A 25,606-nucleotide genomic window follows, 5' to 3' on the forward strand; every position below is an offset into this window, starting at 1 on the left:
ACTACATTATGTATATCAGGAATAATCAAGATTATTAGAAATATTAATCTTTTGTTGACATTTAAGTAACTAGGGAAGGAATGTAAATACACTGATGGATTTACAGAAAATAGCACCTGCGTACTTAAAGAATCCATTTATTACATAGTATAGGAGCAATGAGTCAGCTAAATAGTGAACCTTAGCATTTGATTATCAGTCATCAGTTTTATTAGTTATGGTCTTCGGACCTCACAAGCTATGTCCTTGATTTGTTGTGACAAGTCCAGGAGATAAAATAAGCCTTTTATTTTTAAAGCAACAAAGCGCTTTAATCTAAAGTTAATGCTACTTTTAGAGCAATAACTTCCGAATATAGCTTGAGTGTCAGTGAAGTGGTGATTTTTTTTTCTAATTAAAAAGGCTTTATTATGCTTTAGCCTTTATATCACTTCATTTTTTAAAATTCGTACAACACAACACAACACTTTATCATAGTGAAGCATTCCTTCACAAATGCCTGCACTGGTTGCTTTACATTAAGAAATGAGCTGGAGTCAGGACTCTCATGTCAGATCTGAATCCTGAGCAAAGGCTCATCTTGATTTTACACTTGGAGTTAACCATGTTGAACACCTCTATAAAGCAGACAGGTCAGTGATTACCTACCATGACGTGCATTAATGTTTTATAACAGTTATTTAATGATTGTAAAGCTATTATGATTAATAATTCACTTTGAATCGACTCAACATTTGTTGTTGTTTTGCAGGTGAAAGTTTGTTTAGAATATAAATAAAATAAGGAATATTACATTTTATAATTGAAAACTTGATTTTAACATTCAAAATTAAAAAATAAAAAATAAAATAATAATTTTTTTTGAAAGAATTCAATGAAATTTAATTAATTTATGCTGGATTTAAAGTAGCTGAATTTTCAAAAAGAAGTAAGCTTTTCTATAACAAAAAATATATCATGCTTGACTGTGGACATTTCATTTTATTCTTGATTGACAGGAACAATTAGAAGTCCTACACTGACTGGGCCCACAGCTGAGATGAGTTATAGGGCTTACCCACACTTTTATTTATTGCAGCCCTTTAAGACATAGTATCAGGAATCCTGTCGGCTGGTATCTGCTGCTTTGTACTTAATCACTTTTCACATCGCAGTGTGCAGAGCAAGGTTTGATAAATGCTGCAAAAAGATGTTTTTTCCAGCCTCTTTTAAAGCCCTTTGGACATTAACTAAAGTGCAGATTCTCCTGTTCACTGTACAGATTGGAGCATGTGCACCTGCTACCTCTCTGAGGAGCTCCACAAACTCTGGATTTACTCACACAGAGCAGACTAAAGTCAAGAAGGCCCAATAATAAAAAGGAATCACCTTAATCTTAAATCCAGACTGTGGGAGAGGCAGGGTCTCTAAATGCACCAAGACAGCTGTGAGGTATCACAAGAAGAAGACCTAAACTTCATCTGACACAAAACTGAGGATTAATATCATCATTAGCTGTTAAAATGACCCTTTTTAGTCCGATTATGACAGAGAAGTAATACAGAGGCAGATGGAAAGAGGGGAGTTGTTCTGCAGTAATCATTACATCCCATCTGGAAAATTTTCTGTCTTCCCTATGACTCAGTTAGTATCATTCTTGTTGAAAATTGCGACAACTTTGAACTACTGTGTTCCACATCTGATAAGCATTGTGCGATTGATTGCCTCCTTTCAATCTGCACATATAAACACGTGCTGGAGTATTTTTCTCAGCCTGCAATACATCCAAGGTCAGACTTCAAGTCATTAGTCCGCCTTTCACTGTGTGCATAAATCACTCTGGTGTATCAGTAATAAGGAAGTTTACCTGTTAAGAGTTCTTTTAAAGGCACTTTAGAAGTCATGTGGCTATGGAGAAGTGCCTCCGGCATGTTCCTGTAATTCATGGTCTCATATTAACTCAAATTTTCCTCATGAATACCACTGTTTCTTCTGTGCTTGCTACCCCCTGACAGTTTGTGGCAAAGAAAATTATCAGAGATAACATTTATTTGATCAGTTATATTGCACTAATGAGCCCTATATCTTAGTCACTGTAAGATTGGTTTCCCTCCTGTTATCACACTAGTTCTATTGATTATATCCTATTGCTTATGTATCTGTTATAAAATAAATATATCTCTGTCATCCCATATTAACTTTAAAGTTTTCTTCCACAGTCATACACATCATGTAACCTGTAACCTTGAAACTTTTCCTGCTTAGTTATATTTGCTTTTTGCTAGTGGGAACATCCACATGGACGGTTCGCGGTGATTCATCCAAAGGGCCCAGAGGTCTGAAGAAATACTATCCATAGCCCCATAAACTCCAACCACAGAACAACATGTGCTGTTGCCCTGCACTTCAGACAATAATATTAGTAATCAATTCTTCAGAACTCAGGCAGTGAGCGCTTTTATCTCTCGTTCGGCGTTTATGACTTGGTTAATCGTTAAGCAATGCCTTTGTGTCCCCTAGGATGGAGCAAGGACATATTTGACACCCCTCGTTCAGTTTTCTGAGGGTTGATCCAGACAATTAGCCAATAGCTGACAGCCAGTGTATGACCATGGTTTGCGAGGTATAAAGCTTGGCCATCTGAGACGAACTGAGTTTACTCACAAGGAGCTTAGAAGAGAAGAGATCTCTCTATCAGTCTAATCCTAGCCTAGTTTATATGCCAATAAACAAGGATAACCACACCAGTTGATGCAGTGCTCTGCTTTTTTAAAACACTGTTGGATGACTGAAGACTTGAGATCTACACTGCTGTTTTATCGTTGACTGTTTAAATCTGAGAATCCCTTTCAGCACTCCTAATGGAGAGGTTCAAGTCTAACAGAGGGGAGCATGTCAACAATGCTTATGATTCCACTCTGGATGAACCTCCTGTCTATGAGGACACCAACTTCTCTAACGGGGACCACCGCATGGTCCGGCCCTCGGTGGTCAGCGCCTTTGGTCATGACACTTTGGACCGAGTGCCCAACATTGACTTCTATCGCAATGCAGGCAGTGTGAGTGGCCATCGGGCTGTGCGGCCATCCCTGCAGGAGCTCCATGATGTGTTTCAGAAGGTGAGTGCACGTATGTCTGTGAGTGAAGTTGGTAAATGTGAACGATACAGATCCTCATCCCTTATGTCCTGTCTTTGTCTTCCTGTTTCTCCTGCAACACACAGTCTGCACCAATTTTCCTCTTCTATTACGCACGTTTGTCCTTCACCTCACCTTGTGCAGGACGTAGCTCACACCTGTTTTTCTCCCTGAGTCCCAAATTAAAGTCACTGACTCTGTAACTGCAGCCCTTTGTTCTGCTCTTCAGTTACCCAGTCCACTCACTCAGGTCAAAAAGATTCAAAACAGTGAAGAAAGATATTTTACAGCTGTTTAATCATCACTTTCATTGTGTCCACAGTTCAGTCATTATCTCTTTGCCTAAAGACTTGTGAAACTAAAAAGGACTCTGTGAGTTATTTCTGGAACTTAACAGCAATAAACAAACTTGACACACTTAGGAGTTTTTAGTGCGTTTTATTAGGTCGTTATACTGCCTTGTGTTGCAGTAGAGATGGGGTTATAGGTCATTTAGGTTTTATAGGCTGAACTAGATTTAGTATGTTTTTAGCAGTCACATCACAGTCAATTGAAATCAATTATGTGTCATTCCAGTGTAAGACTGATTTCAAAATATATCTTTCACCATGAACCAGTGATTTGTGCAAGAATCCCCAAATTCATCCAGGGCTACTAAATATAGCTGACTTATAGTTTCGTAGACTAAAATGTGTTTGATCACTTTGCTCGATTTAAACAACAGAAAATGACTACAGCACATTTAGTGTTGAAATATTTGGCAATCAGCGTTTTATATTAAAGTAATGACCCACGATGCAAATTGACATGTTTCAAGTAGTCTGAGATTTGAATGGCTCACTAGTATAATTTGCTGTAATTACAAACTCCACGCCACTGCAACTGAAAGGCTGACAATTTGTTGCCAAGATCTCTTTCTTTCAGTAAATGCAAATGAAACACATCAAAGTGGTCTCACTAAATCAGATGTCAGACAGTAGAGTTATTTAACATTTCACTATTCATCTTCATAGAGATCAAAAATAAGGTTTGTCTTTTTCTCTCCATTTTTCCCTTTGGTTTTCAAGGACACACAGCAACATAATGACTCTTTATCAATCTTCATCCAAATCAAATCACCACCATTTTCCTGACCCTTTCTACGTCCTACACAAAAAGACAGTATCTCCTCATGAGAGCTCATAAAAACAGAGACTGGAGCTTACTAATAATGACACCATTGCTTAATAATGACAATAGACAAATGCATATTAAAACCAAAATTGCTAAAAGCACAATCATCATCAATATACCCCAGTTATGTCTATTAAGACATGTTTCCTTTCCTTTATATTTGCCTCTACATTTTCCCAACAGAATGGCGCGATCTCTGTGCCAGATACTGTGGAGGATGATGGCGAGAGCAGTGACGGGACACCCTCTGATGACCTGGAGTCTGCCGTTCCCGCTGACACCAACAAAGGAGCAGTAAAGTTTGGCTGGATAAGGGGCGTCCTGGTGAGTTATGTCGGGTCATGTCGGGCTCCCTCTGCTTTATAGAAGCAGGGTCACTCTACTTAACTGTGACCTGGCAAGACAAGGCTCCATGTGTCTCAATAACACGGCAGGGCCAAGTGGGGCTTTCAAGACCAAGAGTCTGGGAGAAGAGCTGCTGGATGATCATATTTGCTGCTGCAATGACGATTAAAAAAAAAAAAAGTTCAGTTTAGTTCATTTTTTAAAAGTTTTTAAATTGAGTAAGAGATGTTTTGGTTTGTTATTGAAAGGGACATGATAATAAATCATCACCCACACAGATTTAAATTGTTCTTCTCCTCCACAGGTAAGATGCATGCTGAACATCTGGGGTGTCATGTTGTTCATCCGTCTGTCCTGGGTGTTTGGTCAGGCAGGCTGGGGTGAGTGACACAATGGCACATGTTGGTCAGACGGGACATAGTCCCCAGGCACAAAGATGCATTTTGTGCAGCTATTTTTCACCTGTGGCTACATTTATTTACATGTACAGGTTTTCGCAGGAGCTTTTGTTTTTCCTCCTACACAGCTCAGCGTAGGTTAGAAGCTCTTGCTAACGTGGCCTTTAAAAAAAGCCTGCTAGATTTTTTTATGTGGTACAAATAAATCTGATTTGACTTGACTGAGTCTGCCTGTCACCTGCCTGATGATTCCCCCAGTTGAACCAGTACGATGGTGTCTGGGGCAACAGCAGGCAGATCCTACATGTCTGCGTTCTGAGGACGAATTGGGGTGCCGTTACCAGTAATCCTAGGGACTAGGGGCAATTAAAAGATTATAAAGTCCTTCACTCATTAGCAAGGGGGTGATTGAACTGGGGCAGATTCAACTTAACTATCCTTTCTGAGCTCCCATAATAATCTACACTTGCTGAAGGTCTGTTCTCAGAGCCAAACCTCAATGAGCAGCATGGAAGAAAGAGATAGAGGAGAGGAAGAAAGGGGAAGCTGTGTGAATGGCTTCATGGGTGTGTTCATTGCTTAAGAACCTATTGATTGGCAAGCCGCTTTTGTTCAGGAGGTGTAACTAAATGGTTTTGAGAAGCAGAGAAAGCCACAGGCAGTTGGTAGAGCAGGTACAGCAGACGGCTATAACTTATAGCCCCCCAGGCTCCTGAACTGTCACTGACTTTAAAGGTGACTGTGTCGAGGAAGATTTCAATTTACAATCATAATGTTCTATGACAGACCGCATAAAATTAACGGCTGAGTTAGTAGTGGTTAAAAATTATCATTTTAAGCTGTTTCACATGTTGCGTTTCAGGTCTGGGAATTGTGGTCATTGTCCTCAGCTGTGTGGTCACCACCATCACTGGCTTTTCTATGTCTGCCATTTGTACTAACGGCGTGGTCAGAGGAGGTAAGTTAATACATTGTGCACGCACATAAAACAACTTCATTTTCAGAAAAGCAGAGTCACGAAATAACTGAATTCAACTATTGACTAAGCTTTCTTGCAGGCCTTGTTTATAAATTCATAAAGCCTGAGATAATACACACTCGCTCCGACACAAAATCTTTTACTGAGAGAATGGAGGACGGCATGTGTGTAGATAAAGACACAAGGCTCAAACCTGCACCTGAATATCATCTCTTGAAGCCTTTTCTTTGTTTTACAGCCTACTTAACCTGTTCAGACGTTAAATCAATGAATAGGTGATGTGGTGATTAATCATCCACTACTACTGTATGAATGTGTGTGCTTCATTTTGTCTTTTCAGGTGGAGCCTACTACTTGATATCTCGCAGTTTGGGGCCAGAGTTTGGTGGGTCGATCGGTCTCATTTTCGCCTTTGCCAATGCAGTGGCTGTAGCCATGTACGTGGTGGGATTTGCTGAGACTGTGGTCGATCTGCTCAAGGTGTGTGATGTCACTATGATCAGGTGATTGGTGGAGGGAATTGTGGAAACATCTCTTTCCGAGATATTTGACTACACACTGATCTGTTCCCTGCTTTTGGTCACACACAGGAGAACTCCGCCCTTATGGTGGATGAAATAAATGACATCAGAATTGTTGGCTGTATTACGGTGGTGCTGCTGTTGGGCATATCAGTAGCTGGAATGGAATGGGAAGCCAAGGTGAGAGAGGACTATGATAGCTGGTTGTTGGTGCCAGTCTCTGGGCTTGTTGTGGTAAAGCATTGCAACCATAACTTTAATGAATTTAATTATTTTGTCCCCACAGGCACAGATTGTTCTACTCATCATCTTGCTGGTGGCCATAGTGAATGTATTTGTCGGAACATTCATTCCTGCGACCCCTGATAAGAAATCCAAAGGCTTCTTCAATTATAATTGTAAGACACCCTCTCCAAATCATTTCACTTTAAAAAATGTGAAGACTTGACTCAAATCACTGCAAAGCACTGTTCACCTAATTTCTTCTTTCCCTGTTCATTTCTCTTCTCTCGCTCGCTCTCCTTTTCACAGCAAAAATCTTCTTAGAGAATTTTGCTCCGGCCTTTAGGGAGAAGGAGACGTTCTTTTCAGTCTTTGCTATCTTCTTCCCTGCTGCAACGGGAATCCTGGCTGGAGCCAACATCTCTGGAGACTTGCGGGTAACTTTTTTCACACAGAGGTCATTGCTTAAGAGCTGTGCATAGGAATCATTAGTTGCAATGGTACATAGGTTTTCCTAACAAAAGGCTGGACGTAGTGAAAATGGAAATAGTATCTGAGACTATTTTACTTTAATTTATTCATTCATTCATTTACATTTTTAATATCTTTTAACAGAGATCTGTGTTATTTTGCAGGATCCCCAAAAAGCCATTCCCAAAGGTACCTTGCTGGCCATCGTCATCACTGGTATCACCTACTTGGCTGTGGCCCTGTGCGTCTGTAAGTACAATAATCCATGAAACTCAACATTTATGTTGTTTATATAAAAACATTACCTTGCTGGAGAGTTAACCTTTGGCGGATGCAATTAAACCTGATTTAGACATATTCATACATACAGTAGCCTGTGTGTCCCAAGGGTTCATTTTTCTCAGCTGTGTCAGTAAGCCAGCATTTTTCTTGATCAAACATGAGGTTGTTGGATTTTTAAATGTAATCAGTGCTTCTCTCTAATTGGTCAGCTGCCTCCGTCGTCCGTGACGCCACAGGAAACGTAACTGATGTGGTTGCTGTCGGGGCACTGTGTAATGGCTCGTCAGCAGTTGCTTGTGAGCTCGGCTATGATTTCTCTTCCTGCGCAGTGAACAAATGCAAGTTTGGCTTGATGAACAACTTCCAGGTACACAGTCACTAAACTCCGACCTCTGCACATAACAAGGGGTTTGTCTCACCTCTAACGCTCTCCTGTGCTCGCCTCTGGCACAGGTGATGACCATGGTGTCTGGGTTTGGTCCCCTCATCATTGCTGGAACATTCTCAGCTACCCTTTCTTCAGCCCTGGCTTCACTTGTTAGTGCTCCCAAAGTCTTCCAGGTCAGTCACTCACCATAGAGCAATGTTGTAGAGGAACTCTCCCCTGAGATACAATGAGATTATGACTCCTGAAAACAAAATAATCTTTTCTAACTTAACCTCTGTCTCTCTTCAGGCCCTGTGTAAAGACAACATCTACAAGGCACTGCATTTCTTTGCCAAGGGACACGGCAAGAACAACGAGCCAATCCGTGGCTATATCCTCACATTCATTATTTCTGTGGCCTTCATTCTCATTGGTCAGTTCAGTGGTCTGTCGTAACATCTTCACAACGACAACCATCTTATGCTTTATCTTGAATTTAATTTTAAGCTTTAAATGAGCAAGTAAATGAACTGAAAAAACTTTTATGCAGAATTTAAGGTGATTGTTTGTTTGTTTTTTGTCTGCATAGGTAATCTCAACACCATTGCCCCTATCATTTCAAACTTCTTCCTGGCATCTTATGCCCTCATCAACTTCTCCTGCTTCCATGCATCCTATGCCAAGTCTCCAGGTGGGTCCCTACAGACAAAGTAGCTTATAAATGAAAAATTCTGCCAGTGGGCTGAGGTAATGCTGCTCGTTTCCATCCACTGACTGCGTATATATCAAAACAAGGCACTATCACAAAAAGCACCAAAACTGAGTTGCATTAGATAATTAGATTTTGATTTGTGTCTGTACAGTCTGTTTCCCATCACTTTCCCACTTTGCAGTTACTTAATTGGGTCTTTCTTCTGTCATTCTTTCCGCAGGTTGGAGACCAGCATACAAGTACTACAACATGTGGCTGTCCCTGTTCGGCGCATTGCTCTGCTGTGTTGTGATGTTTGTGATCAACTGGTGGGCTGCCCTCATCACATACGCCATTGAAATCCTCCTCTACATTTACGTCACAGTCAAGAAGCCAGGTGAGCTGTGTGTACATGTTTGCATGCTAAGAAGTACATTCATGATGCCTGCCTGCATGGTGGACCTGACCTGTCAGGACTCTCCTTTTCTCTCCAGAGGTGAACTGGGGTTCGTCCACGCAGGCGGTGACATTTGTGAGTGCAGTCAGCAACGCTCTGTCTCTGTCTGGTGTGGAGGATCATGTCAAGAACTTCAGGTAAAAGTCTGTTTTGCATCGCTGTGGGTACAAATATATATTTCAATAACAATACAAAACTTGTTCAAAATTATCCTTGACTGTGTGACATGTAAAAAACTAAAACATAAAAATCAAAGGACATTTGCAGAATCTTAAAATACCAATGTTTCTTTTTCAGGCCTCAGATCTTAACACTGACAGGTTCAGCACGGAGCAGACCAGCTCTCCTAGACCTGGCTCACTCCTTCTCTAAGAACTATGGACTCTGTCTTACCTGCGAAGTGTTTGTGGTAAGATCATACTGTAATCTCGCTATTTGTAAATGCAAAACCATGGGTATTACGAAGGCAGAGCATATCATCTTCCCCAAATGTTTATTTAAATATCGACCTTCTACTCCGATCGAGATTCGTCACATCAAGCAAATTTAAATAGTGCAGACTGCAGACTTCACGTGCAGCAGGTTATCAAGCGGGGATGAGGGAAATGCCAACTGTCTGGATACCAGAGACTAAAGTTTAGAGTCAGTTGAGTCCTCTGAATATGAAAAAGGTGTATGAGGAATATCAGCCACACTCACACAAACACTCCACTCACAAAGTGCTGTATGTTGTGATCTCCTCAGGGCCCAAGATCAGAAGCTCTCCGCGAGATGAACGATGGCATGGAGAAGAACCAGCAATGGCTCAGGAAGACTAAGCGCAAGGCGTTTTATGCTGCTGTGGCCTGTGAGGAGTTCAGGGAAGGCACTGAGAGCCTGCTGCAGGTCAGTGCAATCATGATTTACAAAACATTTATTTTAGTGACAAGAACAAAAGAACAACAACACTAACCCATAAAAATCCATTTGATTAATGTGTAACCTGTCAGTTTTTATCAGAAACAAGTTTTATTGACCCATTTCTTCCTCACAACACAAAGTATCTATTGCTGTGTTATGACACTGACCTGAACCTATCATAAGGATCTGGCCAGGACATCAGTGCGGGAGGCGGGGGAGGGAGAAGAGAGAGTTAATGAGGAAACAGTCTTATGGCTCTGGCTATCGCACTATCCAGATAAGGGCTTGGTTCCTTGTCAGGAATGCTTACTTCAAACAGCACAGCAGATTAAAAGCTATAATTGATTAACACTGCACTGGATGAGCCCCTGCAGACAAAATAAGATCTGCTGAGCGATCTGGTCATAACTTCTGGCAGTAAAACAGCTTCACAGCCGTCTTGTCTGGGACATTTTGAAACTTTTTGGAGATTGTGTTTTTTTTTTTTTTCTCTCCAGTTAATGAAGACACCAGGTTTTACAACCCCAGGATATCACAGTTTCTGTTTTGCTTAAGTTAACGGCTCCTCCTGATTCTGGGTTTTATCTTTATACGATGAGTGTTGTTCTTTTTTATTACAGGCTTCTGGTCTTGGCCGTATGAAGCCCAACATATTAATGATGGGCTTCAAGAGAAACTGGAGGACAGCAGGCGCAAAGCCAGTGCAGAGTTATGTGGGAATACTGCAGTAAGTCACAAATAAACACACACAGGCACACGTAACAATATCACACACAATGATTAAAGTGATAGGAGATTTGTGTGCTGAGCTGGTGTCCTGCTTCTCTTTTTCACAGCGATGCGTTTGACTTTGAGTATGGGACAGTGATTCTGAGGGCGGACCAGGGACTCGATGTGTCGCACATTGTCGAAGCAGAAGGTCAGTATGACTTCTTCTTTTTTATACATAGACTATAACAACAGTTATGTCTATGTGGTTCTTTTTAAGCACGCTGCAGACAGAAAGGCTAAGCAGAAGGATGAAACACAAGGACAGGAAATATAGGCCCTTAAGACAACAGCAAACATTAATGCAACATTGCAGGAAAAAAATAAAAGAAGGATGCATAATCATAATAAAATGTTTTAAAGAAATGACTGTTTTGCACTAGCAAAAAAATAACATAAGTAAATGTCAAAAATCACAACGCTGGTGTAGTGTGTCAACTTATTCTCACAACAACCCACAGTAGGTCGGGACACTTGTTCTGTAGATTAAAAAGTATTTATGAAGATCAGCTCGCAGATAAGATGTTAAAATAACTGCCAGTTTACAGCTGTGTCTCTGTATGAATCTTTTTTAATAGCAGGAAGAATCCTTGCTAATGTTACACAAATTTACCATGTTACATATTGATTATGAACCGGGAATCTGATTCTGTCTTTCAGAGGAGATGCTAAAGGCAGCAAGGGAGCAACAGGCACTGGAGAACGAAATGATGCCAAATGGAGGAAAAGCAAAAGGACTGTTTAGGAAGTCCAGGAATTCCTCTACGCAAGTGCTCACGACCAGAGGTATCTATTTAGTGGTTATTTCTGTCTGTTCAAATCTGACCTGACATTTCAGACAGGCTTCAGCCTGAAGGTATTTAAAGCATAGGCTCCATCAGAAGATGAGTATAAGTCTAAAAATATGTGGGAAAAAACAAGGTATCTATTTCACTCTCCTCCACACACTCACATTCCCACTCAGCCAAAGAATAAAATAACAGACATTTAACAAATGAGACCAATGACGTGCATCTTTTTTGGAAACTTCTCCACACTCCCATTGAGATATAATTGAATCAAGTGTTCCCACTAAAGATATCTCTGAGGGTGTAATCCAATAATATGCTCCCTTTCGTTCCATTTGAAAAGCATCTCCCAAGAGCAGTCCTTCAACCCAGACAGCAGAGGGTGCTTGCATCCTCTCACTCGATCTGTCTCTGTCGCTACATCACACATACACACACACACACACAAACACACACAAGCCACTGAGCTGCATCTTGGCAAAATGGCAATGGTCATTAGTATACAATCTGCATCCTACTCATTAGAACATTAGACCTGAGAGATGGGTGCTCCTGCTGATGTAGCGTCAGCTCTTAATGTTGGTTTGCACTAGTTTCCCCATCTGCCTTAACCCTCCACGCTCTGTCAGTGAATTACATTCCCTCCTACAGTTCTCCTCCCTCATCCAGCTCTCTTTTCTCCCATCTTTTCCTCTCTCAGTGTCAGTGTGCGGCCCACCACCCCCGCAGGTTGCCAAGATGAATGAAAGGCTGTTGGAGGCCAGTGCTCAGTTCAAGAAGAAACAGCCTAAAGGCACCATTGATGTGTGGTGGCTGTTTGACGATGGAGGTAGGTGTTGGTTCCCCTGGGCTGCCTTCTCCTTGGAAGATTGTAACATAGATTGTAACAGATATGTGCACAGAGACACGTCACATCCGCAGGCAGAGAATCTACAGAGTGAATAAATAAACCTGAACAGTAAAATCAAATCAAAAACACTTCCTCTACAATGATGCAACACACAAAGATAACATTCATATGAATTATTGTTTGATAATAATAGCTTTTAAAATATAATGACATCTGGGGGCTCCCCGATGGGCACACTGAGCCCTGAGCAGGGGCCAACTCCCAGCTGGCCGGACCCTTACCTGCATGTCTCTCCCCCACTCTCTCTCTCGCAGTTCCTGTCTCTCTCCACTTTCCCTATCAAAATAAAAGCATAAAGATGGCCCCGAAATAAATTTTAAGAAATATATATGTAATTATGACTTTTGAAATCAGGTGTCTGTGTTCTGAGATCTCTTGGTGACAGAAAGATAAATTCAGTTAAAACATTAACCACCTTTGCAAACGTGAAATACAAAGTGCTCATATTTAGTATAATGAAACCAACTGGATTCAATGTAAAATGAAAAAAATGAAAATGAAAAAAATACTTTTCCTCCCTCAGGTCTTACCCTGCTGCTCCCCTATATCCTGACAACCAGGAAGAAGTGGAAAGACTGTAAATTAAGGATCTTCATCGCAGGGCAGCCTGAACGCAGTGAGCTGGATAAACAGGAGTGAGTAAAAAAAAAAAAAAAAAATTACTATTTCAATATCAATTATAGCTTAATGGGTGGAAGATAGATTGTGTAAAAGAATTAGCAAAACATCTCATTTTATAGGAGATGTTATTTAGCATTAACTAAAAATAATTACCAACAGTTATTTGAGAGTTAACCAGTCTGGGATAACCTGTCTTGCAGGATGAAGTCTCTGCTGCAGAAATTCAGAATTAACTGCACTGACATCAACGTCATCGACGACATCCATGTCAGACCCAGCTCTGACAGGTAACTACATTTTTTTTTCAGCCGTAACAGTGACAGCAGACCAGATGCTGCAAGAGTGAATTTAATCAACTCATAATAATGTAAATATATTAAATAATTCAAAAAGAGATTATTTTCCACAGTCAGCTCATGTTCTTATCTACTTTCTCCAGCTTGCAGAAGTTAGAGGACATGATTGAGCCTTTCCGTCTGCATGAGGGGTCTAAAGACAATGCTCAGGCTGAGGCCATGCAGAAAGAGCATCCCTGGAAAATCACTGACAAAGAACTGAACAACTTTGAGGAGAAGGTAAAAGCACTGACACTAAATTAAGACTTTATTTACAGCATAGCCATAATAATGCCTTAGTTTGGCTTGGAGGTAGCGTGTTAAACACTTCATTGTTAAAAAAAAAAAAAAATGCTGCTGTTTTACAGACCAACCTCCAGGTACGACTGAACGAGGTGCTTCAGCAAAACTCCAAATCAGCCAATCTGATCATTGTGTAAGTATGAGCAACTGTTGGCTGAATAACATTAAAACTGCCAAGCCTAATCCAGTACAGTAAGAAACAGTGTCTAACATAGAGTGTGTAACCTCGCCCCCTGCAGGAGCATGCCCATTGCTCGTAAGGAATCTGTCTCTGACTTCCTCTACATGGCCTGGCTGGACATTCTGACAAAGGACCTTCCACCAACACTGCTCATCAGAGGCAACCACAAGAGTGTGCTTACTTTCTACTCCTGAGCACCTTGCAGGCTGAACAGCAGAGTACTCGGTAACTGGAAACAAAAAGAAAAAAATGGCAGAACCATAATGATGAACCATGTTCATAAAGCACACAGGGGCGTGGATGATGTCAGTCAGTCTTTCACAACAACAGCATGGTATAACACAACCCAGTGTTTCCAGTTAACTCATGAGGGCAAACGTGCTTCCGTTCTCATGTGAACATAAGAGAAGTAGAACAATTAACTGTTTGACTTGCAAACACACAATTCCTAAGTAATAAATAGAAGATAGAAAGTGTTTAGCTGGTGTACTCGACAATCAGTCACAGCTAAAGCCTTGTTTTACTAATAACCTGTTTTATTTTTTGGTCTGGTATGAACTGTTTCATGAAGGCTTGTGGTGAGCTGTTCAAGCTGCAGCAAACCTTTTTACTATGATACTACACTGTGTGGCTACCACACTTAACACTTCTGCTGAGGGACTAGACTAGTCTCAATAAAGAACAGACATTTTCTGACACTGAGTTCATAAATGTCAGGGTCTAAATGTGAATTTAGGAGCACAGGCAAAGTCTGAGCTCTTTGGATTTCTGGTTGGAACAAAGCTAAAATCATGTCTTCCTACCATGGTCAGATCATTCCAGTACGAAGCTACTTCCAGTGGTTACACTGAGTGAATGTGTTGCCTGCTGCTGTGATTGTGAAATAAATGTATATGGTAGACGTCTGAATTTACTAGTGGATATTTTCTGAGCAAAAAAACAAAAAACAAAAAACAGAAAAAACATTCATAAATAATTAACAGCATGATATTCATTACTATCAGTTATTTTAAACTGTGGTAAAAATGGTTTGATTATTTTTTTTAAGCATGCTTGATATTCACTGAGTGTAAAACACACTGCTATTATGACGCTTTATTATGTTTACCTGTTCCACATTATACTGTTTCAATATTTTTTAATGTTACTATCACAGTACACTTTTTTGAGGAAAATTTAATGAAACAAAAGATTGTAAACCCAATGTGTCTGTATATTTAGCATATTGTCTGTCTTCCTATTTAAATATATAATTGTGATTACCTGAAATAAAGAAGGAATACAATTTTGTGCTGTTCTTATTCTCGTCTGTGTTGTTTATTAGGTATTCAGATGAACGTCAGAGGAGAGGGAACCTTTTTGTTGGTGTTGTTGTTAGTTTGTTTTTAAAGTACTCGCAGTATTTGGAGTTAGTGGTGGTCATATTTGCACGCCTTGAATATGAACACTGAATGTGAATTCACTGATTCTGAATAGCAATGCTAATTTATTGCCAATCGTGGCCAGCAAATTGCATCTAAGACGCCAGATATGATTACCATCCCTTCCATGATGATAACAGGAGGAGGAGAAAATCATTAAAAATAGCTTGCTGCACATGCTGTATGCTATTAGTGATATTATATAATGTATAATACATTCATTACATATTATGATATATTATGATTAGATTATATAATTTATAAGAAAATATATTACAAGTGTTATCTCAGCCAAGACATATTTTGTGCTCTAGCTAAACCTACACATATCCTGTATTCAGAGGTGAAGGAAGCACTCAGATCTTTTAGTTAAGTAGCAATACCACAGTGTAAAAATATTCTGTCACAAGTAAGAATCCTGCATTCAAAGTTTTACTTAAGTAAAAGTTGTACATTAGTATTATTATTATAGCAAAATACACTTAAAGCACAACAAGTGAATGAACTCGTTGAGGCCATGTAATAATAATATTTAAGGTATTTTTGTGAATGTGAATAATTATTGATGCATTAATGTGTAAGGATCACTTCAGCGGTGCAGATGATAAATGTGGATAAATGTCCGCAGTTAGTACGTAACTACTTACTTACTTTAAAATAAAAGTAGTGGAGTTAAAAGTACAATGTTTGCCCCTGAAATGCAGTGGAGAAGTGTTTAAAAATGCATAAAATGAAAATACTCAAGCACAAATACCCCAAAACTGCACTGAAGTACAGTACCTCAGTACATGTGCATTTGTCACTTATCGACCATTAAAAACCCTGCAAGAGAAAACGGATTGCGAGTCGAATAAGTAAAACAGACTATTTCTATATATACCTAAATAAATGCTGTGAAACGCTGGAGTCAGCCGGGTCTGCTGAGGCGCTGCACGGCATCAGGGGGGGCGGAACTGCTGACGACGTCACTTGATCAGCTGTTGGCTTGGAGACGACGTTAGCGACCAGTATGACCCGATCGTTGCGGAGGTTTTGGGATCTTCAGCTACGATGCTCTTCGATGATTGACTCTTCCCGTTTGTTAGCAAGGGGAATGCATATTCAGACGCCCACTCAAAACAAAGGCAAGCAAGAAATTGGGATGGATGGAGCCGCCGCGAATGACATGTCAAGCGCTTGTTGACGTTAGCATTGCTAGCCTAGGTTAGCATTTTGTAACATTCATTGACCGCTTTGGTTTTAGTGTCTTGTGTTCTCTATGGTGAACCGACACCACTGTTATATTGTGGTGCAAAGCATAAGCAAAGTAAGACTTAATATTCTTAAAATATATTTCGTTATAAACCTATAAACCTGAGGGTACAGTTGTTTACATCAGCATCTCTCCCGAGAACTTCTTGTAGGGCAAACGTAGTCACGAAAGGGTTGTCAAAATTTCAGAAGCATACTAACTTTCTCGCCGCTTTATTGATGGAAATATTTTAGTAGTAACATTTATACGGTAGGTTGCATCCCTGTAAGATATTTTAGAGCTCTTACTCTTTAAAATGAAAAGTAAGACAAACTGTCCCTTTAAGATGACGTATATTTTTGAGGCGGAGCTAACTTGGCGCTAACTCCAGCGCGGGATGTCCCTTAATTTAAAAGTAGAGGCGCCAAGAAACTGCAGCAGAAGCTTGGGGTTTCTTAAGCGCTGCATTAGTTAGCTCTAGCTCTGAGTCCTGGTTAGTGAAGAGTTAGTTTTTTTTTTCCCGTATAAATTATTTAGGACATTTTCGGCTTTTAACTGTGAAACTCTGCCAACATGCCCGTCCTAGAAGTAACAGATGCTTCTGCAGTTTCCCCATCAAAGAGGGCAAGGACAGAAACAAAGCCTGCTGAAGACAGACCTGTCCTTAGGTTTGCAAAACTTTCCGAGCATGCCACGACACCTACCAGAGGCTCGACTAAAGCTGCAGGATATGACCTCTACAGGTATGTTATACTTTGAATTAAAATTATATCTGGTTCCACTATTGACTTAATGTGAGCAGTTTCTGTACGTTTTGCTTTCACCACACTTGTCTTGTCACGGAAGTAATAAGGATGTTTGAAATCCAATTTTAAATTTATCCTAATTTTTTTTTTTTTTTAACATTTACCATCTGTTCATACATAGCTTCGATCTACTTACTTCCTGTTGCTTAATATAAAAGCATATGTCATATGAGTATAATACCATGTAAACCAGCTAACCTTAATTCACTGAATTTGCACAGTGCATATGATTACTCTATTGGTCCTATGGATAAGGCCATTGTGAAGACAGACATCCAGATTGCAGTTCCACATGGCTGCTATGGGAGAGTGGGTGAGTGTTTAACATGCTGCTGCAACCCTGCAGCTGTCTGCAGGCTGTTGCTCAGTGTGTGTTAATTAAAGTTATGATTTTCTTTTGGTGGATAATGTTTCATCAGTTGCATAACAACAGGCTATAATTGTATCTTGCCATTTTTACTTCTCAGCACCAAGATCTGGCCTGGCAGCAAAACACTTCATTGACGTTGGTGGTGAGTTTTTTACCTATCTGAGATCTAAGATCCCTTGTGAGCATGTAATGTTTTAACCTGTGCCATGTCAGTCATTTTGATTTCCTCTAATATCTCTGTATGTTCTCCTCAGCTGGAGTTGTGGATGAAGACTATAGAGGAAATGTGGGAGTTGTACTCTTCAACTTCAACAAGGACACATTTGAAGGTGAGTGATTCAGCTACAAAATGGCAAATAACGCTAAAACATCATGAGGGAACATAAAGCAGAATTAATGAGGTCAATGCATCTCTGATCCTAAAACTACATACATACTGAAACTGCCTAAAGTGTAAATTATTCTCTACATTTAGAAAACATTAGTGGCTAAAAGTACAATGAGTGTTTGAACTTCACACGTGGGGCACCTCATGTGTCATTTCAACTCTAAACTAGTGAGTGAGAATTAACAACAGTTACATTTTGCCGTCCATGAATGTCATGAAACTGTTTGTATTGATGCCTCATTTGCATACCATTATTTCATGTTCTTCTCTTCCTCTTTTTCTTCTAGTGAAAAAGGGCGACCGAATTGCACAGCTGGTGTGTGAGAGGATCTGCTACCCAGACCTGGTAGAGCAAGAGGTAAGAAACTCAAACTCAATTTATAAACTTTACCCATCTCAGATACTTGTGTAGATGTTGTCACATGTTCTAGTGCACGTGTCTCTTTACTGCTGTAGGTTTTATCTCGCGCATGTCATCAGAGTAATTTTAATCATTGGCTTGTTGTCTTTTCCATCTTTATTTATATCTTTTTCCTTCTTACTATGTTTAGTGTTTTTTGCACCAATACACCAAAACAAATTCCTCCTATGTGAAAACCTAACTTGGCAGTAAAACTAATTCTGATTCTCATTTCAGACTCTAGATGAGACGGAGCGTGGTGCTGGAGGCTTCGGATCAACCGGAAGCAATTGAAACCTACAAATATATCTGTAAAGGGAGTGTATATTTTGAAAATGCATAGATTAGGTGCTAATAAAGTTCTGTTTTTGTATGTTGGGGAGTCTGATAACTTTATTGGGAGAATCTCGCATGTTTTTAACAAATGTTTTGAGTTCTGTCTGAAGCTCTTGTTTGACCCTCCAGAAGTTTTTAAAAAAGTCTTCAAAATCTCCACATGGGGGCAGTGCAGGACAAGAATTGCAAATCTAAACATGTTAAGCTTGGTTCCATAACTAATTCCATTAGTGTAATGTGAGCCTCACCAGCTCATACATTCAGAGATCATGTTGCATTTTACTTGTGTGGGATGTCCAACATGAAGCTAGCAGCCACCTGTTGAACTTGTTACAACAGCAATTCAATCTGGATAAAGGTGAAAGCACAGCAGTGAATACATATACACCAAAACATATGTTTTTATTGTGAATTTACATCTAAACCCTCACTGATGTGAACAGAGAACACAGACTGGTGTCAGGCTGGTCCGTGGCAATGCAGCACTGATTGTACTTGTGAGAGAATGTGTGGCCACGAAGACCTCAGTGCATAATCATGAAGGCCCAGGTTTGGCATCATCAAATGTGTGTTGTGTGTGCAGGTGTGTGTATGTATACACAGTTTACAAAGGAAGTAGTTGGTCATTATAAGCACCATTACAAACCCCTCTATTCCAGGGGCTTCCTCTAGTTTACAAATGCTTCATAGATTAAAAGTGGCATTGATTATTACAGTATAAACACAATTTACATGTAGTATAGAGGAGAGCAGACAGGCTATGAAGCTAGCTGTTACGGATGCAAAGACATGAAATCTTCGGAATGGCCGATGGGATTGTATCTTGGTGACTACTGAGTTTTGTATAGTAGTACAGTGCATTCAGAAGTCTATGTGGTTGTGTTGCTAGCACCAGTAAATATGAATTATTCTAGTCAGTAGGAAAGATGGAAAAGCATAGTTTAAATATGCAGTAGGAGTCATTCAAGCTCAGACATGGCTACATCTCAATAGTCCATAGTAGGTTCCTTTCCTCTCCTAACTATTCTCAATCTTTTTTTTTTTTTCATCTTCACTCCATTAAATTAATATCTGGGGAAGGAGAAATGTGTTAACTTCCATGAATCCAGGTTTGTTCAGTCATTTACCTGAGGGGAGGAAATGAATTTGTTTCAGACTATTGGGACTCACCCTTTTCTTCCACCTAAGCTGGGTTGTAAAAAAAACTCAGCCTTTAGAGCTTTCTGCAGTCCACATGCCCTTCAAAATGGCACCTGATTCCACATATCATTATAGAACATTAAACCCTACAATTAAAAACCATTCACACTCTCAATAGTGCTTTACACATAGCTGACGCTATGTGTCGGGGCAATATGTTTAACTGAACTCTTTCATATTGCCTCATTCAGCTGGTATTTTCCACAGAAACTGTATGTATGATATGTAGAATCATCTTTGGCAATCAAATGACGCAGTCCCTACCCCCCACCCCCACCCCCTTCTTGTCTCTTTGGTGGCGAGCCCTTCTCCTTGTTGGAGCAAGTAGAAGTTGCCCCTAACCACTGACCCAGAGTCAGAGATGTTTGGCCTTTTTGGGGAGAGTGAACCTGACACTGGATTAGCAGCTGCTGGCAACATCTGCCTGTCTCAGTCTTGTGATGGTTAATGGAGGATGATCTGCACCCTCATCTTCAGTATGTCTCCCAGCTGTCCTGTGAGGTAGTCTTTATCGTGTTGGTCCTCCAGCTCAGCCAGCTCCTTCTTCTTGTAGAGGGGCATACTGCTGATCTGAAGGTAGTACGCCCCGGGGGGGAGGGCCTTCTTCTTGCTCAGATGCAGGTAGCTGACACCCTCTCTCTGGTTGATCTTGAAGTAGCCTTCTTCGTTTCCATAGTCGATGTTGTAGCGCACATGGTCACTGAGAGTGGATAAGGCTGGGGTGAACTCAAGGATGTGGTCACGGTTACTCAGGTCGCTGATGTTCAGGTGGAGCTGCAGGGTGTCCTCAATGTCCACACTGGCCAGACTTACCACCTCCTTCTCAGTCAGCTAGAGAAAGAGAACATGGTCCAACTCAATTCAGTGAATAGAAGTTATCTAACCAACAGTACAGTGTGTTTCCTGTCAATCAAGAGAGACAAGGTTTCAACATTTTTATTAGTAACCATTTTTTTGCTCAGTTAACTGTTCAATTGTACTTTTGGTAAATTCCATTTCCCACCAGGAAAATACTTATTATTTTTATTCACCTAAAAGTTGTAAAACACACACATACTGACTTGAAAATGACTGAAATCAGCCTAAAAACCCTCACCTTGTTGAAGTTTTTAATTGCTGAACTTTAAGTCCCATCAAGTTCTCCTAAAAACACACAGTACTGCACACAGATGAACAGATTACCTGTATGTCTTCCAGAGGATCCTCTTGTGTTGAGTTGGTGCTGCGACGTTTGCGTCCCTTCTTGGGATAGCCATTGATTTTACATTCATAGCAGGCCTCAGGAGACAGAGAGTTATCATCCATCTCACCTGCCTGTCCACCACTAGTAAAGCCCATACCTGTCACACAGTGCCTGGAACAAAGACAAAGCCATCAGTTGACTAGAAACATCCACAGACAGCTTCCACACACAGTCAGTCACTAACATACCCTTGTCCTGCACGGAAGTATCCAGGTGGACATCCACAGAGGTAGCCCCCATCTGTGTTGGAGCAGCCAAACTTGCAGGGATTCTGGCTGGTGGAGCACTCGTTGACGTCTGTGCAGCCTCCGCTCATCTGCTCGTAGTTGAAGCCAGTGGGGCAGAGACAGCGGAAGCTCCCCAGGGTGTTATGGCATGACGCTCCCCCGCAGATCTGGCTGTTCAAACACTCGTTCTCATCTGGGTCAGGATCAGGAAGGTGACAGGAAATAAACAAACACGAGGTCATTCCAGTTAACAGACACAAACAATACTGGGAAAATCTGCCATGAATGTTGCAAATGTAAACTAAAAATACAGCTTTAATTAACAAGCTTGTTATTTTGGGGCAAAAAGAGAGGTGCACACACAAATACACCGTACCACAAAATAACTTTGCCTATGTCTGAGCTATTTGTAATTATTTTATGTACTTTCAGATTTTGGTGTTGCACCACCCTGGTCTTTATTTGTTTTTTGACCCTACCTCCTTATTTCACTTTGTGTTTTTTTGTGTAGTTAGATATTTTCAGATTCTCTCTTGACATCTTCATAATTCGTGTTAATTATTAAGTATGCATGAGTATGAGTGTAGATGTTTTTAGGTTTGTAAGTAGGATATTGAGCGTTTAGTTTTAACATAACATTTCCTTTTCTCATGACCTTATCACAGTAAGGGAAGGGTTGAAATTCCACAGAACAGGAAAAACATTTTTGGACATATTTATATTTTAAGAGTGGCAGGAAAGGGGTGAAGGACGGAGAAGTTGTTTTAAAAAGGTTCCAGGTCGGACTCCAGCCCAGAACATCAAGGTTGGATTGTACATACTTTGGCAACCAAGTCATCAGGATGCCCCAAAAGGAAATAATTTTTATATTTGCTGATAAAAAGAACAGTGGTTTTACTCACCCACACACTGGTTCCATTGGTAGTGCTGCAGGTAGCCTTGTGGACAGCTGCACCTGTATCCACCCACTAAGTTCTGACAGCCATGCTGACACCTGTGGTTACCATCACACTCATCCATATCTGTCAGGGACAGACACACAAAAACCTACTGTGATGGCCTGTTTTCTGTAACAGAAATCAGCTTTGATTATGAGGTTTGTATCAGATGTTTTCAGACCTTCACAGGTTTGTCCATTGGGATCTAATGAGAATCCTCGCTGGCAATCGCAATTGAAGCTCCCTGGAGTGTTCTGGCAGACACCATTGGAGCCGCAGAGATTGGGGTCTGTTGCACATTCATTGTTGTCTACAGAGAGAGGAGAAAAGGTTCAGACAAGGGTAAAACCAGAAACATGATATTAGGGCTGATTATGACCCCGATTTGGATTTGCTGAGTCATTTTCAAATTTGTTGAGTGTCGACATTGGTCTTGGAAAATAGGGCAGGTCACTGTGCACTGTTGGTACAAATAATCTCACAGTCTGCAGGCACTGGAGAATAAAATCTCTCACCTACTGATTCAATCTCAAACCAGAGGGGGTAATGATAGACATTTGAGTGTGAAAGCTCATTCTTGACCTTGCAAATAATAGTCTGACAAAATCATCTAAAGTCAACACCCACTTGCTTGCTTTTCCTGGAAAAAAGGTTTAAGTGAGCCTTGAGTTTGGATTATTTATCAACCAACAAGAACATGTTTGACTGTTGTGATTAGAATTGATGCAAATCTGAACATGATCACATAGTTTACCCTCTTTAGAGACTCAGATCAAAGCCGAGAAAGATGTAATCTTTAAATGTCGGTTATTAAATGTGTTATCCTGGATTTTCACTGTCAGCTGAGATTTTTAAAAGTCTTCCAGTGTGTTCCCAGCTTTGGATCTCCATTTGGTCAAACTATCAACATGTGGGACAAAGTGTAAAAACCATAGAAGGAGTGTCTACTTTCCCTAAGCACTACCTGGCAATCCAAACAAGGATTTCAAACAAGTATTGCTTCACTTCATTATTAGGCACTGTGACTGAAAAACAGAAACCTAAAATATTATTATACTGTAAAAGGACACATACGTCTTTACAGCAGCAGCTTGAAAGAGCAGATGAAAGGAAATGAGGTTGTATACAGTATTTACAATATGCCTGGAAAAGTGTTCAATCTAATAACAATAACTTTGGGCAGTAGTAACAGAGGAATGATAAGTGTTTTGTGTCACACCCATGTTTCTCCAACTTCCTAACTCTTGAACACATCCACACCTACTGTAGGTCATTTGTCTGGAGCTACTCCTATAGTCAAAAACTGAGGGTTCCCTGCCTCAGATTTGATGTGAGATCATGGGAGCTGGTTTATGGTCTGGAAAAAAAAAAGCTTGTGGTAGTCACAGCGATCCACTGCAATGTTCCATAACAAAGCATTGCTAAACTGCCATGACTACAAACCAGTCCAGCCTAATAATATCGGTGTGATATCAGCTGGAGTCCATTAAGTCTGAATGAGAGTAAGTAGAGGTTAGACAAGGTGCTTCAGGGGTCTTTTATGAGCTGGGCTGGAAGATACTGTAAGAAATGACATGGTAAAAGAACAAACTGTGTGTACAGTGGTCATGTAGTGCACCTCTTTTAAGAACACAAAGACTATTGTACGAAAAGCATTTCTAAATACAAAATATTTGGGTGTGCATCTATAATCTGCTTGTGTGTATTTACCAATGCAGGCAGTATGATGCTGGGTGAAGCCAGGAGGACACTTGCAGGTGAACCCACCAATGGTGTTAACACATAAGAACTGACAGTTGTGCTGTTTGGTCGAACACTCATCCAGATCTGGAAAAGAGGAGAGGTTAAACATACATTTGTTTGTTAGTTTGTACGATGCATTTTAGATTCTGTGGTTGGAGCTAGCGTCAGACATGCTACTGTACGAAGGCTGCTGTTTTCTGAGTCAAATTCCAGTCCTTCTACAGTCACTGACCTACAAATGAACTGCAAATGAACCAGACACCGGAAACACGGAGGGGTACTGTAGAGGGGGAAACTACAGCTATGGTAAATAAAGATAAAAGAGACCCTAAAAACTGAACACTGCGAGCACACTTGTTTAGACTTACAAACAAGCCTGACGAGCAGAGACACAGACAAATGCACTGTGTTGCAGGCTCTGTGTCGCAGGGTACACGTTCATGAACAAACGTGCGCATGTGCACACACCATTTCAAATGGAGCGTCTCAGGACAGTGAGCAGAACACTGGCAAAGGGCCCGGCCCACTCAGCACTACTGTAGCTCTAAACTGGAAACTAAGTCAAGCACGAAGTACACACCACTGATCTCAACTGATCTGAGTAGCACAATATTTAGAGGTTGTGTTTTTCAGTGCTTGTGCATGTCACCTTTGCAGCTCTTTCCATCCTCCTGCAGGATGTATCCGCGGGGGCAGGAACAGAGGTAGCCTCCCTCTGTGTTCTTACAGATGAAGTTACAAGGCTTTGGTGCTTGTATGCACTCATCCACATCTAGAGAGAGAGGGGGACAGGGTGAGGGCGAGACAGAAAGAGTACGAGACAGAGAGAAAGAGAGAGTTTGATCCTGTAGCCAGAAATTCCATAAGGGGAGATGATGAGACACACAGACTCAGGCTGCATTTTTCAGAGGAGTGTGTGGGCAGTCCACCCACGTAGTTTCAGCTCTTTACTAGACAGCAGGAATGAGAATGGGAGGTAGGCATGGTAGGAAAAGAGTCCATAAAGTGTAAGTGCTGGAGGTGAAATTAGGCCTTACCCACACACAGCGTGTTGCTGATATCAGTAGTGTAGCCAGGTTTGCAGGTGCAGCTATAGGAGCCCAAAGTGTTGATACACTGACCATTCTTGCACAAGTTCCCCATGACACGACACTCGTCAATATCTGAACAGAAAGAAGGAAAAGTTAGCTCCAGATACATTTGCACACATCCTTAATATTGTTCTGTGCATGTAGCTGTGCACCAGTGTTGTGTTAAGCCAACAACAACAATCTGTCATTTTAACACCCTCCACTGGTAATTTTCAAAAAAATCATAAAAGTGGTTTCATGTGTATATTACTGCTGACAGGTTTACAAAGCATAACAAATGATGTCCTGGTTTCTAGGCAGCAGTTCCAATCATTTCAGTACACACAGAACATTAACCTGCAGAGTCCCAAAACCTGTTGAGATGAAAAAACAAAAAAAAAAAAG

The 25,606-nt window shown here is 40.7% G+C and overlaps 3 protein-coding genes across 7 annotated transcripts in view; 2 read left to right on the forward strand and 1 right to left on the reverse strand.

Annotated features, from left to right (window-relative positions):
• Positions 1 to 2,538: 2,538 nt before the first annotated feature.
• slc12a1 (solute carrier family 12 member 1) lies at positions 2,539 to 15,124 on the forward strand. Its single transcript, XM_071489088.1, has 26 exons — positions 2,539 to 3,098; positions 4,473 to 4,613; positions 4,939 to 5,014; positions 5,895 to 5,990; positions 6,352 to 6,491; positions 6,602 to 6,712; positions 6,819 to 6,930; positions 7,064 to 7,191; positions 7,390 to 7,474; positions 7,717 to 7,874; positions 7,961 to 8,068; positions 8,184 to 8,307; positions 8,464 to 8,565; positions 8,807 to 8,962; positions 9,060 to 9,159; positions 9,320 to 9,431; positions 9,767 to 9,907; positions 10,543 to 10,649; positions 10,759 to 10,841; positions 11,351 to 11,476; positions 12,179 to 12,307; positions 12,912 to 13,023; positions 13,210 to 13,296; positions 13,449 to 13,584; positions 13,713 to 13,780; positions 13,887 to 15,124. The coding sequence occupies exons 1-26, from the start codon at positions 2,841 to 2,843 to the stop codon at positions 14,020 to 14,022; spliced, it is 3,132 nt and encodes a 1,043-aa protein (XP_071345189.1). The 5' UTR covers positions 2,539 to 2,840; the 3' UTR covers positions 14,023 to 15,124.
• A 1,089-nt stretch (positions 15,125 to 16,213) lies between these two features.
• dut (deoxyuridine triphosphatase) lies at positions 16,214 to 18,817 on the forward strand. 2 transcript variants are annotated; one of them, XM_071489090.1, is made up of 7 exons: positions 16,214 to 16,373; positions 17,067 to 17,223; positions 17,508 to 17,599; positions 17,754 to 17,798; positions 17,911 to 17,985; positions 18,332 to 18,402; positions 18,682 to 18,817. In XM_071489090.1, exons 1-7 carry the CDS (start codon positions 16,259 to 16,261, stop codon positions 18,736 to 18,738), a joined length of 612 nt encoding a protein of 203 aa, XP_071345191.1. In that variant the 5' UTR covers positions 16,214 to 16,258; the 3' UTR covers positions 18,739 to 18,817. The 2 variants fall into 2 exon arrangements, with proteins under 2 accessions (XP_071345191.1, XP_071345192.1); XM_071489091.1 differs by lacking the exon at positions 16,214 to 16,373 and having other exon boundaries at positions 16,409 to 17,223.
• Positions 18,818 to 19,163: 346 nt separating this feature from the next.
• The window catches only part of fbn1 (fibrillin 1), a 60,973-nt gene continuing 54,530 nt past the window's right edge, over positions 19,164 to 25,606 (reverse strand). For all 4 annotated transcript variants that reach the window (XM_071489084.1, XM_071489085.1, XM_071489086.1 and 1 more), the window contains 8 exons: positions 25,169 to 25,294; positions 24,781 to 24,903; positions 24,099 to 24,215; positions 22,570 to 22,698; positions 22,353 to 22,472; positions 21,412 to 21,643; positions 21,163 to 21,334; positions 19,164 to 20,811 (listed from right to left, as the gene is read on the reverse strand). In XM_071489084.1, the coding sequence (XP_071345185.1) occupies positions 20,425 to 20,811; positions 21,163 to 21,334; positions 21,412 to 21,643; positions 22,353 to 22,472; positions 22,570 to 22,698; positions 24,099 to 24,215; positions 24,781 to 24,903; positions 25,169 to 25,294 (1,406 nt within the window). In that variant the 3' untranslated portion in view covers positions 19,164 to 20,424. The remainder of the gene's footprint in view (positions 20,812 to 21,162; positions 21,335 to 21,411; positions 21,644 to 22,352; positions 22,473 to 22,569; positions 22,699 to 24,098; positions 24,216 to 24,780; positions 24,904 to 25,168; positions 25,295 to 25,606) is intronic.

Source organism: Trachinotus anak, unplaced genomic scaffold (genome assembly GCF_046630095.1).
Source record: "Trachinotus anak isolate AG129_WGS33_773 ecotype Australia unplaced genomic scaffold, CSIRO_AGI_Tana_v1 ptg000011l, whole genome shotgun sequence".
Taxonomy (NCBI): Eukaryota; Metazoa; Chordata; class Actinopteri; order Carangiformes; family Carangidae; genus Trachinotus; species Trachinotus anak.

What these genes read in the sequence shown, in the direction of transcription:
- slc12a1 (XM_071489088.1), top strand. Translation starts at nt 2,841, where the DNA reads ATGGAGAGGTTCAAGTCTAACAGAGGGGAGCATGTCAACAATGCTTAT. An exon ending in TAACGGCGTGGTCAGAGGAG is followed by an intron (nt 5,991 to 6,351) that starts GTAAGTTAATAC and finishes TTGTCTTTTCAG; the next exon opens with GTGGAGCCTACTACTTGATA. An exon ending in GCACTGAGAGCCTGCTGCAG is followed by an intron (nt 9,908 to 10,542) that starts GTCAGTGCAATC and finishes TTTTTATTACAG; the next exon opens with GCTTCTGGTCTTGGCCGTAT.
- dut (XM_071489090.1), top strand. Translation starts at nt 16,259, where the DNA reads ATGACCCGATCGTTGCGGAGGTTTTGGGATCTTCAGCTACGATGCTCT. An exon ending in GACGCCCACTCAAAACAAAG is followed by an intron (nt 16,374 to 17,066) that starts GCAAGCAAGAAA and finishes TGCCCGTCCTAG; the next exon opens with AAGTAACAGATGCTTCTGCA. An exon ending in CAGACCTGGTAGAGCAAGAG is followed by an intron (nt 18,403 to 18,681) that starts GTAAGAAACTCA and finishes TTCTCATTTCAG; the next exon opens with ACTCTAGATGAGACGGAGCG.